Genomic DNA, 13,834 nt, shown 5'->3' with positions numbered 1-13,834 from the left:
AACAATTTTTGAAATAACTCTATAAACACACTTCTGCCATTTTGTTATATATTAATCTAAAGCCACGCCCTCAGAATCAACAATAATAAAAATCAAGTTCTCTATCAGCCCTGAAAACACTGACGATTCCTTATATTCTGCTGTATTAAATGTTCGGACAAGACTTAATTTTTTATATAAAAATAAGTGCATTAATCTCATTAGCATGTAATCTTGCTTTTATCTTTAATAGGTGTCTGTATATCCAAGAATTGTTTTAGAATAAATTTATGACTTACTATCAGTAAACCCACTGTGTGTATTTATAGACCCAAGGCTGTATAAAATTTTCTCAGGTAGAAGTGAAAGAAGCCTGGCTTTAAGGATGCTGCTTCTGCTTCTGTTACCACAGTGAAGTGCTTGCTGGATGCTAACTAGAACAGAGGGGCTACTTAGCACACAGTTTGGGGGAATGAAAGTCCCCATGTGGGCAGCCCCAGTGGTAGCCTCTGGTAAAGAGCCAGAGGAGATGGCATCATAGCGTATGTGTGTGCAAGAGAGAATGGGCCCTTCGTGGACAGGGATCCAGAGAGCTGCTGGGGGACCTGATTCTCTCTTGCTTTTCACGCCCAAAACCTGGAGACTAGTTCTAAGGGCAGGGCTCCCTCGACAGTGGGTGTGAATTGTTATAAATAGGAACTACCTTGTAAAGGTTCCACACTGCATTGGGACTGAGCTCTAATACAAATGTCCTTGAGAGAGAAGCCCACCAGATCAGCTGCCCTGGCTCCCATGGCTGTATTCCTGCTGCTTTTCAGAAGTTAATCATGATGTAGTCGTCAGTGGCTTGAAGAATGCTCATCTTTCCCAGGCTTTCAGTCATTGATTTAAGTGCTTCCTTTTGCTCTGATCTTGTCTCTCACATAGTTCTTAGACTTTATTGCCCTGAATGTCTCTGCTTTTCTGATGGTTTGTTTCAGTATTTTTTCTTTCCAATTTTATATTGAATCTCTCTTGATCAGTCATAATGTCCCCTGTTGTTTTCATGGTTTGTTACCACATTTCAAAACAAAACAAAACAAAGGTAACCAGTGGTGGCACCCACCTTTAATCCCAGCATTCAGGAGACAGGGACAAGTAGATCTCTGAGAGTTCAAGGCCAGCCTAGTCTACAGAGGAAGTTCCAGGACAGGCTCCAAAGCTAACCAGAGAAATCTCAAAAAAAAAAAAAAAAAAAAAAAACCCAGGAAAACCAAAACCAAAAACTAATGCCTGGAGAAATGACTCAGTGGTTAAGATCACATTTTGTCACAGAGAACCCAGGTTCAATTCTTTGTACCTACATGGTGGCTTAGAACCATCTATAACTCTAGTTCCAGGAATTTGACCCCCTCTTCTGACCTCTACAGATACCAGATATGCATATGCTACATAGACATACATGCAGGCAAAACATTCCTAAACATTTAAAAAAATTAATTTAATACAGATACACCACAAATATATATATATATTGCCATATGACCTATTGTCCATGCCCAGATTTTCTCAAATAGCTCCAAAATCGGATGTCCCCTAAATAGCCTTCATGTCTCTCCTTTGCTATGGGGGTGTCACAGCATGCATGTGGGGGGAATAACCTTGTAGAGTTCTCTTCTGCCACCATGTGGGTTCTGGGGCTCAACTCAGGTTGCCAGGAAGTACCTTTATCCACTGAGGCACCCTCCTGATCCTAGCCTTTCTTTTTTAACCCCCCCACCCTATCCCTGTTTTTGAGACAAGGTAGCTCTGTAGCCCTGTCTGTCTATCCTGGAACTCTGAGTAGACCAGACTGATCTCGGACTCACAGAGACTCACCTGCTTCTGCCTCCTACATGATGGGATTAAAGGTGTATGCCCTTGTGCCCAGCCTGGCTCTCTCTCTTTTGATCCTGTATCTGATTTAATATCTGAGGTTCACGTTACATTGAGTTGTGAGATCTCTCTGTCTCTCTCTATCTCTATGTCTTTCTCTCTGGATAGGGGTTGAGACAGGGTTTCTCTGTATAGCCCTGGCAGGCCTGGAACTCACTTTGTAAACCAGGCTGGCCTTGGACTCAGAGACCTGCCTGTCTCTACCTCCTGAGAGCTGCCCAGCTGGTTTTGATATCTCTACAATCTATTTTAATATCAAAGAATCACTGCCTTTTGTTTCTGTAGTTTCTCTTGACCTTAGCCATTTTCACATGCCAAAGCTAATTTTCTTATGCAGTGACCCATGTCTGGATAGGTCTGTTTCCTCATGGCCGGCTTCATGTTTGGATGTTGTCATCATGGGTTCATACAGATTGTGCCATGACATTTTATCACATATCATCAGGAGATAAGCAATGCAGCTAGGTGTCTTCATTGTAAAGGTACACTTTCCTTTGTGACTGGTAACAAAAAAAAAGAGTAACCCTGGAAACCTATTTCCCAGCAACTTTTTACCAGATTGGATCTTTTCAGACCTGATTTAGAATGCATCCCCTTCACCCCAGTTTGCTTTGGTACTGTGGTAAAACACTAGGACCAGAAGCAACTGGGGGAGTTTGTTTGGCTTAGTTGTCCTGATCACAGACTGTCATTGAGCGAATTCAGGGCAGGAACTCAAGCAGAGGCAGGAACTTGAGACCAGGGAGAAACACTGCTTACTGGCTTATCCTCCATGGCTTGCTCAGCTTGCTTTTTTATGCAACCTGGACTACCCGCACAAGCATGGTACCACCACTGGTGGACTGGACTTTCCTACATCAATCATTAATCAAGAAAATGCCCCCTACATACTTGCCTGCTGCAGGCCACCCTGATGGAGGCATTTTGTCAATTGAGGTTCCTTTTTCATGGATGACTCTAGCTTGTGTAAAGTTGACCTAGAATTAGCAGCACAGTAGAGTCATAGAGAGGGAACCTCTCCATGAGGGTGACCCTGAGGCCTCTAGACAAAGGCTGCTGTAATTTGCCCAGGGGGACACTGTTATCACTTACTGTGTGTGGGCCAAGGGCCTTTGGCACTTGTAACATTTATAGGAAAGGTCATCCATTTCCCAAATGGCCAGGTGGTCTCTCCTGTAAATTTTGAAAATAATCTATTGTGCTCCAACATCTTGAAGAGCAGGCAGAACCAAAGTGTGCTCTGCGTTGTTTTCTGATCTTTTGCCCTCCCACTCATGGTGGAAGAGACAAGAGGTACAGCCTCAGCACCACACAGCCACACTGTGCATGGGCCATGCACAAGGGCTGAGGCCTCCACTGGGGCGGCCAGGGGCCAGGAGAGATAGGATAATACAATTATTCTCAATTAGATTAATAAAGAATAATTAGGTGTCATAAATCAAGTAATCATAGGATATTGTCATAGGAAAAATATGTAGGTAGAATTAATTAGTTTTCAAATAAAGCGTTTATTTTAATTGCCTGAAATGATGGAGCCCTTAATTGTTGATGCATCATTTTGGCCTGGGCTTTTCGGCTGTTGTAACAGCGTGACGTGACGGGTTTGTTCCCTGCATTTCTGGGGAGACAATAGAGGAGATCTTGATTTCATCACCTCACAATGAGCCTTCTGCTGTGAGGTTCTGGAAACTCCCACCATGCCGCAGGCAGGCAGCAAGTGTGGGCTGAGCTTAGGCTGGCAATGCCCAGGGTCATGTGTGTGAGAACTCTTGTACATGTATATGCATGAGTGTGCATGTGAGCACAAGTGTGCACGTGTTTTGGTGTGTACTTGAGGGTCTGTATGCCCTTGTGTGTGGAATGCATCTGAAGGGGATGCATCTGTGTGTGTTGGTGTGTATGTATGCGTGTGTAAGAGTGAGCATCTGTGTGTCTGTGTGTATACCCATGCCTACAGTATGTGTGGTGTCTGGATTACACTCCATGCCTACCGGAGTGGCCTCCTACAGGGGGATAGCCTGTCAGACCTCATTGCTTGGACCTGTGTGACAGGATGCCCCTTTCCTGGCTTTGGGGCTTTCCTTTTGGGTGAACGTGTTGTAAGAGATTAAGTTCTTGGCAGTGGTGGAGCTAGCGCCTGTGGACCTGAATCTGGCAAGAACACAGGTGAGCTTTGGAGGGCCTACAGCTGCCCTCTGAGCCTGTCCTTTGTGCGCCCTGATTGAGGCAGGTCTTCCAGCCTTTGTGATCTTTGCAGGGTCATCTGTCTGTGAGCAGTGTGAGGTCATGTCTTCTCTGCAGAGGTCACCTCACATTTGCGAAGAGTTAGCTTTTAGCAAATGATGAGTTTTTGTTTGTTTATTTGTTTGGTGTTTTTTTTTTTTTTTTTGGTTGTTGTTTTTTGTTTGTTTTTTTGGTTTTTCGAGACAGGGTTTCTCAGTGTAGCTTTGCACCTTTCCTGGAACTCACTCTGTAGGCCAGGCTGGCCTCGAACTCACAGAGATCCACCTGCCTCTGCCTCCCGAGTCCTGGGATTAAAGGCGTGAGCCACCTCTGTAGGGCCTGGGTCTCCTGGGAGCCTGGCTTTGGCTGCTGTATGCCTTCCACTGTGGTATGGCTCAGAGCCCATACCTGCATTTCCTGTAACAGGAAAGGTGAGAGCATAGGACAGTGTGGAGGTATGGCACTGGGGGAGGCTGCCTTTGCCTCCCTGGCCTCTCTACTGCTCATAGCTGAGTGTGGCCTCAGCCTGTAGGCCCTCCTCCCACATTCCGCACCAGCCTTAAAGCCTAGTCTCCACTCTGGAAGAATCCTGCCCAGCTCTTTTGCTCCAATCTTTTCTTTGCTGTGTTCTTTTGACGGCTGCAGCTACTACCCAGGTTGGGCAGAGCTGCCCCTCCCTGCTGCATGTAAGTAGAGTAGGATGTGCCCCTGCCCAGTGGAAAGACTCCTGGAACAATCTGCTGCAGGCCTATGCTGCCTGCCTTTTCTCCTGTACCTTCATCCCAGCTCGTGGCTTTGGGGGCCACCCCTGCCTGTGAAGAAAAGCCAGCGAGGAACTGGGCTGGTGTGAGGGGCGGACTGCAGACAAGGTTGAATGTGTGGTCTAGGGCACTGGAAATTTCTCCTCTGCTGCAAGGTGTAGATCCTAGCAGGTTTTTTTTTTTTTTTTTTTTTAGCTTAAGATTGAACCCAAAAGAATTTTCTTTCTTTCTTTCTTTGGTTTTTTTTGAGACAGCGTTTCTCTGTGTAGTTTTGGTGCCTGTCCTGGGTCTCGCTCTGTAGACCAGGCTGGCCTCGAACTCCCAGAGATCCACCTGGCTCTGCCTCCCAAGTGTTGGAATTAAAGGCGTGCACCACCACCACCCAGCTCCTAGCAGGTCTTAAATACAAGTCCTGTGCTTTGTGGAGTGCTCTGTCTGCTAGGCCAGCAGTTCTGTGGATGTGGCCAGATGACTTGGTCCTGCCCCTTCCCATGTACTTTTCCTGGCTGCTCTGCCTCTTGGTGGCACATACCTTAAGAGCATTTCAGGCCCATTCCCAGGAATGTGGGGCAGCTCACCCAATCGTTTCCTGCCTCTGTTTCTCAAAAGTAAAGAATATGCTATTCTCAGAGTGGTTATAATTAGAAGTTTTAGCCTAGCAATGATGGTGCACACCTGTATTCCCAGCACTTAAGAGGCAGAAGCAGGCGGATCTCTGAGTTCAAGGCAGCTTGGTCTGTAGAGAGAGTTCCAGGACAGCCAGGGCTACACAGAGAAACCCTGTCTTGAAAACAAACAAACAAACAAAAATACTTAGTTTTGGCAGTTCAGGCCAAGATCCAGTTGGGCTGTTTGTTTCACTCTAAGGACCCCACACAGCTCTCATTTGTAAGCATGTCTGCTGAGCAGTGCTGGCACTGGGCACAGGGCAGGGGTGGCACAGCCCATACTCCCCAAGCTGGCAATGGGGCAGGAATGGTATCCGTCATCCAGGCGTGCCATTACTCTACTTTAGGGAGGAAAGACAAGGGACTCCAGAGTGGAGGGCTCCCAAGGGAGTCGCAGGAGTGAAGCCTGCTGGTAGGGTCAGCCCAGTGCATGTCAGGATGAGTACTATGAGTATGTGGGGTCACTGTGGGAGTGAGGGGTCACTGTGGGAGTGTGTGGGGTCACTGTGGGAGTGTGAGGGGTCACTGTGGGAGTGTGTGGGGTCACTGTGGGAGTGTGTGGGGTCACTGTGGGAGTGTGAGGGGTCACTGTGGGAGTGTGTGGGGTCACTGTGGGAGTGTGTGGGGTCACTGTGGGAGTGAGGGGTCACTGTGGGAGTGTGTGGGGTCACTGTGGGAGGGGCACTCTTGAATACCGACTCGTGGAACACCAAGGGAGAGGGACGTGGGCTCTTGTGAGAAAAAGAGATCAGGCCTAACTGAAAAGTGTGACAAGTCGGGGTTTATAGCAGGGAGCAGGTGGAAGTGTAACAAGTCTTTCTCTGTCCTGCCAGCTCCCAAATAATGACATGGAGACTTCTTATTAATTATGAAAGCTTAGCCTATAGCTTGAGCTTGTTCCTAACTAGCTCTTACAACTTAAATTAGTTCATTTATATATTAATCTGCACTCTGCCACGTGGCTCATGGCTGTTACCTCTCCTCCTGCACATCCTGTTTACTCTGCCTCTCCTGAGTCTCCATCTTTCTTCCCAGAGTCCTCTCTGTCCCCACAGTCCTGCCTATCCTCTCCTGTGTAGCCATTGACCACTCAGCTCTTTATTATACCAGTCACAGCAATACATCTTCACATAGTATACAGATATTCTGCATCATGGGGGCAGTGCATGGGAAAAGGTAGAGGATGTATCAGGTGTCCAGGGACCCAGACTGAAGGCAGACTAGGGTAAGCAGGTGTCACTTGATGGGTAGTAAAGGCTGAGGGGACCTGATTATTCTGAAAGCGTGCAGATAATGGGGGTGATATTAAATTGACTTAGAGTTTTTGCTAAAAGTGTTCACATGGGCCTACTAGAAGGACCAGGAGCCTGAATCAAACTTGGCCAAGCAAAGGCTCCTTTTCTGTGGTGACAGAAAAGGAACCCAGGGCCTTGAGCTTGGTAGCAGGTGCTCTACTGTAGAGGCAACAAGACCTCTATATGGAGTTCCCAGATTGTGCTCGCCAAGGAGGGATGACAGACTTGGATCTTTGTAACACCAGAGCTGACAGATAAGGTGGGGATGTGGGGTTGGGAGGCCTGGGGGTGCCCACCAGGAACATTGACAGGCTAGCAGTTGGGGTAATGATGGGCTGCACTTCTGGCAGCCCTGTGGTCCATGCGAAGAGCTGGCTCTTCTGCAGCCACAGAACCTGTCTGCATGATGGACAGCAGCATCCTTTTCCCAGAAGGGCCAGAAGTTGGATACTGAGCCAAAAGTTTCCTAAACCCTCTCTCCGGCTGCCTTCTGAAGAAATGTAGAGCTCTCTGTCACTCATACGTCCTCCCTTGCACCCCAGGTCTGCATCTACCACATGGCAGGCCTGTTCCCGCCACCGCCTGGTCCCAGATTTGTCCTCCGAGGCACACAGTCACCTGTGAACACGCTGCATTTTTGCCCGGCATCCCAAGCCCTGGGGAACCCACTCCTTTTCTCAGGGTGAGTAACAGCTGCCCCACCCCAAGCCCAGGGTGATGTCCAGCACTGGGCTTCACAGAGCGTGGTGCTTATCTAAGGTGCTGGCAGAAGACACTGCTTGCCACACCTTCAGAACCTGCCTGAGACACTGTCCATTCTGGAACTCCTTGGAGGAGCAGAGAGTCATGCCTCTGACTCACACCACTGAGTTCTGACAAAGTACCCCTCCTCCAGGCCCCCTGGTCCCCTTTGCTGACCTTCAGTTTGGAGTCTATTGCCTTCCACTGGATGTGTGTGGTGTTGGCCTAGAGCAAGTTCAAGATGTCTACTGACTGCAGCCCTAGCCCCTATCTATGCTTGACTCCAACAGGTCTCAGAGTGGCCTGGTGCACATCTGGAGCCTGCAGACCAGAAGAATAGTTGCCACTCTAAATGGCCACAGGAGCCAGGGTGTAACCTGGCTGAGGACACTGCCCCAGGGCCACCAGCTCCTCAGGTGGGTCACAGCAGCGCAAGGGGGCACCAGGTCCCAGGGGACTTAAGCTAGGACTCTTTGACAGACCCCTGTGACTGCCTTTAGCCAGAGCCGAAGGTGTTAGGAGCATCTTGCCAGCTTGGCTGCAGCTTGTGAAGAGTGTAGGACTAGCTCTAACCTTTGGGAAGTAGACAGGTCTGGGAGGTGCCATCTGAGGTAGCTGATACCAGCTCAGAAGGCAGCTGGTAGAAAGGCTCTGGGTTGTGGCTTAGAAGTGGGCACAGGTAATCACACCATGGATGAATAAAGCAGGGCCCAGGCTCAAAAGAGCTGAAAGTTCAGCCCTCAGGAGTCCCTGCTCACCCAGGCCCGGACACTTGGGTAGCCTGGGGCTGGCACTTACATAAACACCTATCTCCCAGCCAGGGTGGTGGTGCTGCAGCCCCTTCTGCAGTCCCCACTGAGGTCGGGGCTGCAGGTGTGGCTGCCCAAGTGCATTTGCACCGCACTGGAGACACGGCCCACCAAGGCTGCCTGGCCTCAGCTGTGTTTGGGTCCAGGTCTCTCCAAGAGGCCCTGGAAGGGGTTGTGTGCTTTCAGATCCCAGGGCTGGAGGAGCCCAGCCTTGGTTGCACCTGGGCCACAAGAGCTGCACCGGCTAGCGTTTCTTTACCTTCCTCATTATGAAACCACTCATTTACAGGCTTATGAGGAGTACATAAACCCTTGTAGCACCTGAGTAACCACTGCCGCCCAGTCAAGGACAGTACCACAGCACCGCCCACTGTGCCGTGGGCAGCAGCCCAGGACTGCTAAACTGTCTTGCTGAATGTCTGGAAAAAGAGCAGATTTTTTTTTTTTAATGAGTTTTTCCTAACTTTAAGTTAGGGAAACAAAAGACTACCAGGTACTTAATGCATACCTGTGGTCCCAGTGCTCAGGAAGCCAGACAGGATTGCTGAGTTTGAGGCCAGTTTGGGATACCCCTGGCTTCTGCCCATTTTTCTACTGGACTGACTGCATTTTTCTTATTGATATGTGAAGTCCTGTTTATTTTACATAGCATCATTATTCTATTGCAGATTATCTCTGCAACAGGGTGACATATATTTGTACTCTCCTACGGGTGTCTTCATAGTAATGGAGTCACACTGGTCAGGCCTTCCCCATGTGGTCGGGCTCCTGAGTCTTATGAAGGAGCTTATGCTAAGACATGGGTAACCAGCCTATCTCCAGAGCTCACTGTTGCTTCTTTTAGACTCCCGGTTCCTCTGTTGATGTGGTATGCAGACAGAGCCCACTGTCCCATCATCCTTCTGTTCTCCCTCCATATTCAGCCCTGTTGACAGCAGTACCAAGGTCAGCGACAGGAAGGAAATGCTAACAGCTGCATGTGGGTTCTGGGATCAGTTGCCTGGTCCTTGTTTCCCACGACCTGGTACTTTTCAGGTACTCTGTAGAATGCCCCCAGGGTCAGGGTGAGACAGGCCCTGGGTTTGGGGAGGAAGCCCAGTGTGGTGACTGCCAACCTTGTGGTGTTAGAGGTACATGAGTCCTGTGTCTCCTTGGTAGGTGAGACCGGCCTCAGTCACCCAAGTGTCTGCTGGCCCACTGTCAGCATCAAGAAGTTGAATTTCCCTAATCTGAAAATCTGAAAGCTTGCTTCTTGTTGGTCTTTGAAGCAGGGTCTCACTATGTATTTCTGGCTAACCTGGAATGCCTTATGTTGTAGACCAGGCTGGACCTGAATTCACAGAGATCCACCTGTCTCTGCCTCCTGAGTTCTGGGATTAAAAGTGTGTGCCACCACTGCCTCCATAAAAATCTGAAAGTTTTAGTGTGTCATGTCAGCTCTCATAAAGTTTCAGATTTCAGAGCGTTTCATGTTTCCTGTTTTCACAATAGAAGGTTTACCTAGTGAAGTTTACACAAATATTCCAAACTCTGGAAATATTTGAGCACTTGCAGTCCCACGTGTCTTGGAAAAGAGGTCCTCGTGTGGGCCTGATGGCCCTTAACAAAACAAATGAAGTGAAAATAAAAGATGCTGTTGGCAGCGAGGCCTTTAGAAAATGGGGAAGCAGGGGACTTATCCCAGGACTTGGGAGGTAGAGGCCCAAGGATCTCTGTGAGCTTCAGGATAGCCAGGAACTCTATAGAAAGACCCTGTCTCAAAATACAAAAAAAGGAGGCAGAGGAGGAGGAGGAGAAAAGAAAAAGAGGCCCTCAGCCCATGGTATTTCCTAGGTTCTTGAGAAGCAGGTCGTAGAAGGGGGCAGGGGTGTGCAAGGACATACAGGCCTGTTAAAGCCAGTCCAGGCCCTAGAAAATTCTGGGGCACTTTGAGCCTGTGCTCATACCTGGTTTTTTCCACTAGTAACTTCCTTCAGTGGCTCCTGCCTGCAGTAGTTCTGTCTGTGTTCTTGTGGGACTCTGTTTCCTCATCCCTCCTCACTCCGGTTGGCAGAATGCTGCTGTAATCAGAACTCAGGAACCCATGAGGAAGAGTGGTCCCTGGCTTGCTGCCAAGAGCATCTTCTGTTTCATTTGTTTGGTTGATGCTTCCTCACTTCCCACACTACAAGATACTTGAGCCCTATCCTGGTCTTCCCTTGCTCCAGCCCTAGAATCCACATCTCCAGAAACCTGGCTGTTGTGGTTAGAAAACTGATGAGTTTGAGCCCCGGGCTGTCCGTGGGTGGCACATGGGGACAGAAACTTGAACCTACATTGCCCATGTTGTCACATCCACCTATGTTCTGCTGTGTGTCCATCCTATCTGCATGTGTCTGGCCACACACATGTTCACACTGACCTCTCGGTTCTGACATGACCCACAGTTTTATATGCTCACCAGCTGTGCCACAGCTCTTTGGAAAGGAACCACATCCCTACATCCACTACTGGCTCCGATATTTGCTCTGCCAGAGAGGGTCTACTGTTTTTACAGTTATGAATCTTTAACCATATAGTCTCAGTCAGCACCTCTCCATGTGCCTCAGCTTAGCTTCCTGAACCAGTGTCCTGTCATCTGCATAGTTAGAGCAGTCCCTCACCTGCTCCTGGCTCTTGCTCAGCTGGCTGGGGCTGTTTTCATTGTACACAGTGACAGTCACACTGTCTGTGGATCTGTGGGTTTGGCACAGCACTGCCATGTGTCCATTTCCCCAAGGCCACATGAAGCAGCCTGTCCTCCCACAAAGCCTAGAGCTACCCACTGTGGGCCATTCTCTCATGGCTCTCTACCTCTGTGCCCATTCCTTTTCTAGAAACCACAGGGCTGCAGTTACACACTGCAGAGCCTTCAGATCTGGCTTCTTTCACTTAGCAAACCGTGGCTCAACTTCCTTCCAGCTGTTACGTGTGTCAGCTGTCGGCACCGTCCCTTGCTGAGTAGCACTCTGTGGCACAGAATACTTGGCTATTCTTTTGTGGCAGAGCAGCTGGATTGTTTCCAGCTCGGGTAGTGATGCCTAGAGCTGCTCTCTACATGCTTGCCTGGCATGTTGATTGACTGTAGGTCTCAGATATACTTTGGAAGAGACCCGAGTGAGATCTGAGTCCTTAAAGGCAGTTTACAGAGAAGAAGGGGTGCAAGGCATACTTTAGTGGCGTTCAGTGGCAGGAGGCTAGTCATAGGTGCACGCCTCAGTGTCCACATTCTTTTTTTTTCTTTTTCATTTTTTTAAATTAATTAATTAATTAATTTTTCTATTATCAGCTTGATACAGTATAAACTCTTATCTTAATAGTGAAATGTTTCATTGAGGCTTGCTCAGTAATTGAGTAAGACCAAAACTTATTATAAGCCACAATCCTAGGGTCCCCCTGCTATGTAGCCTCCCTGGTTCTATGGGTTGCAGTCTGATTGTTCTTTGCTTTCTATCTAGAATCTACTTATGAGTGAGTACATACCATGTTTGTCCTTGGGTTTGGGTTACCTCACTCAGGATGGTATTTTCTAGTTCCATCCATTTGCTTGCAAATTTCATGCTGTCATTGTTTTTCTCTGCTGAGTAGTACTCCATTGTGTATATGTACCACATTTTCTTAATCCATTCTCCAGTTGAAGGGCATCTAGTTTGTTTCCAGGTTCTGGCTATTACAAAGAGTGCTGCAAAACTACGCAATACTTCACGAATTTGCATGTCATCCTTGCTCAGGGCCATGCTAATCTTCTCTGTACTGTTCCAATTTTAGTATGTGTGCTGCCGAAGTGAGCACCAGTGTCCACATTCTCAGTCTACTGAATGTCCTGGCCTCAGTGCCTTAGATGCCAACTCAGCTGTGAACACTGAGGGAGAATCCCTCCTCATCTGAGGCCTCTAGCCTGGATGGTGCAAAGCTTACTTGGCCGTCTTCTGGAAACATGGCCACCTTCAGCATTGAAGGGCTGTAGACCAGATAGATGCCAGTCCAGTGGGTACATAATGCTTACAGTGTCTCACAGACCTCCTTCCCTTGCTTTGTCAGCCAGGGCCGGGACCTGCAGCTGTGCCTTTGGGACTTGGCAGAGGGCAGGAACACCATCATAGACTCAGTTCAGTTGGACAGTGTGGGCTTCTGCAAGAGCTCAATCCTGGCCAGGGGACAGCTATGTTGGATGCTTGCTGTGCCTGGGAAGGGCAGCGATGAGGTAAGGACCAGCCCTCTGGAGCTCCCTTCCATGCACTAATGACACTGGGTTTGTCTTAACCAGACACACTTGCCCTCCCCTGGTAAGAAGGGCCCAGTGCTACCGCAGGACTCTCTACCACTTACCTACTCCGCTGCAGCTCCAGCAGCCTCAGGCTGATGCACAGCCTGTGAGCCCTGATCCTCCCAGGGCAATGGTGAGAATCAAGAAGGGTCCAGGCAGACCTTGGTACTCAGCGTGGTGCTTTTCCTGGAGGAGGGCCACTCAGGGCTGTGGCTAGGCCTGGGTGTTTGTGCACACACATACACATATGCATACACGTCTGTTCACATATTCATGTACATACACGTATGTATAGAGAGGAGCCTCCAGGAATTGGGGGCCTTGGTGTTAGCCTGTTGGAAGAAGCAACAGAGACACGCGTACAGGGACATGGTGAAGAGAGGTGGTGCTGCAGGGGAATTCACAGAGGGTGGAGCCACAGCACGGGGCAAGAGAAGGTTCTGGAGGCTGCCTGGGGAGGGATGGCCACAAGCTTGGGGAAGGGAGAATACAGCCTGAATTTCAAAAGCCAGAAGGGTTCAAGTCTGGAGGTAAGAAAAGGTACAGAGGAACTCCTGGGCACCCAAGCCTTCTGTGAAACAAACTACTCCACAAACTGGCAAAAAGAAAAGGAACAGGGGGAAAAAACATCTGAAAACCGCAACCCTGCAGCGTGAGGCAGGAGCACCGGAAGTCCCTGGAGACGACCCTGGGCGGCAGCACTGGGACCCTCTGCTTTCTGTAAGAAACTAACCCTGTCTCAGGGCTTCACCCTATGGAATCGCCATTGCCCTGTATGCAGAGCTATGGGCACAGGGCATGGCCAGTGATGAGCAGCCAAAACACCAGGGTTGTGCTTCACCACAAACACTCAGGACAGGGAAACTGCACTCCACACCTGTGCATTCTGGGAAGGGTGGTGCATGAGGAGGCAGAAGTCACAGATACAAAATCTGCACAGCCCACAGACCGTGACAGAGACTGTCCCTACGTGAGAGCTGAAGGATACCCCATTGTGGCAGCAGGGAGAGGCTGGATATAGGGGGGGCCTCAGGTAGGAGCTATGGTGAACCCAGGACTGTCTAGGAGCCCAGTCTGGATATGTACCGAGAGCATAGAAAACACAGCATCCATCCTGTATCAGGGGAGCAGGATCCCAGGGTCAGACCCAGGGCAGCAC

At 49.1% G+C, this 13,834-nt stretch overlaps 1 protein-coding gene and 1 non-coding gene across 3 annotated transcripts in view; one reads left to right on the top strand and one right to left on the bottom strand.

Moving 5' to 3' along the window:
- Positions 1–13,834, top strand: part of Gnb1l (G protein subunit beta 1 like) — a 74,211-nt gene that overhangs the window by 38,897 nt on the left and 21,480 nt on the right. For both annotated transcript variants that reach the window (XM_036197983.1, XM_036197984.1), the window contains exons 2-4: positions 7,383–7,522; positions 7,872–7,997; positions 12,450–12,612. In XM_036197983.1, coding sequence (XP_036053876.1) covers positions 7,398–7,522; positions 7,872–7,997; positions 12,450–12,612 — 414 coding nt within the window. In that variant the 5' untranslated portion in view covers positions 7,383–7,397. The remainder of the gene's footprint in view (positions 1–7,382; positions 7,523–7,871; positions 7,998–12,449; positions 12,613–13,834) is intronic.
- LOC118590450 lies at positions 12,095–12,200 on the bottom strand. The gene has a single exon (XR_004945752.1). It is a non-coding gene; the product is annotated as a U6 spliceosomal RNA (small nuclear RNA).

This window comes from Onychomys torridus, chromosome 8, assembly GCF_903995425.1.
Source record: "Onychomys torridus chromosome 8, mOncTor1.1, whole genome shotgun sequence".
In the NCBI taxonomy this organism is placed as follows: Eukaryota; Metazoa; Chordata; class Mammalia; order Rodentia; family Cricetidae; genus Onychomys; species Onychomys torridus.
Note: the sequence above shows the minus strand (reverse complement) of the source record. Positions and strands in the feature narration are given on the sequence as shown.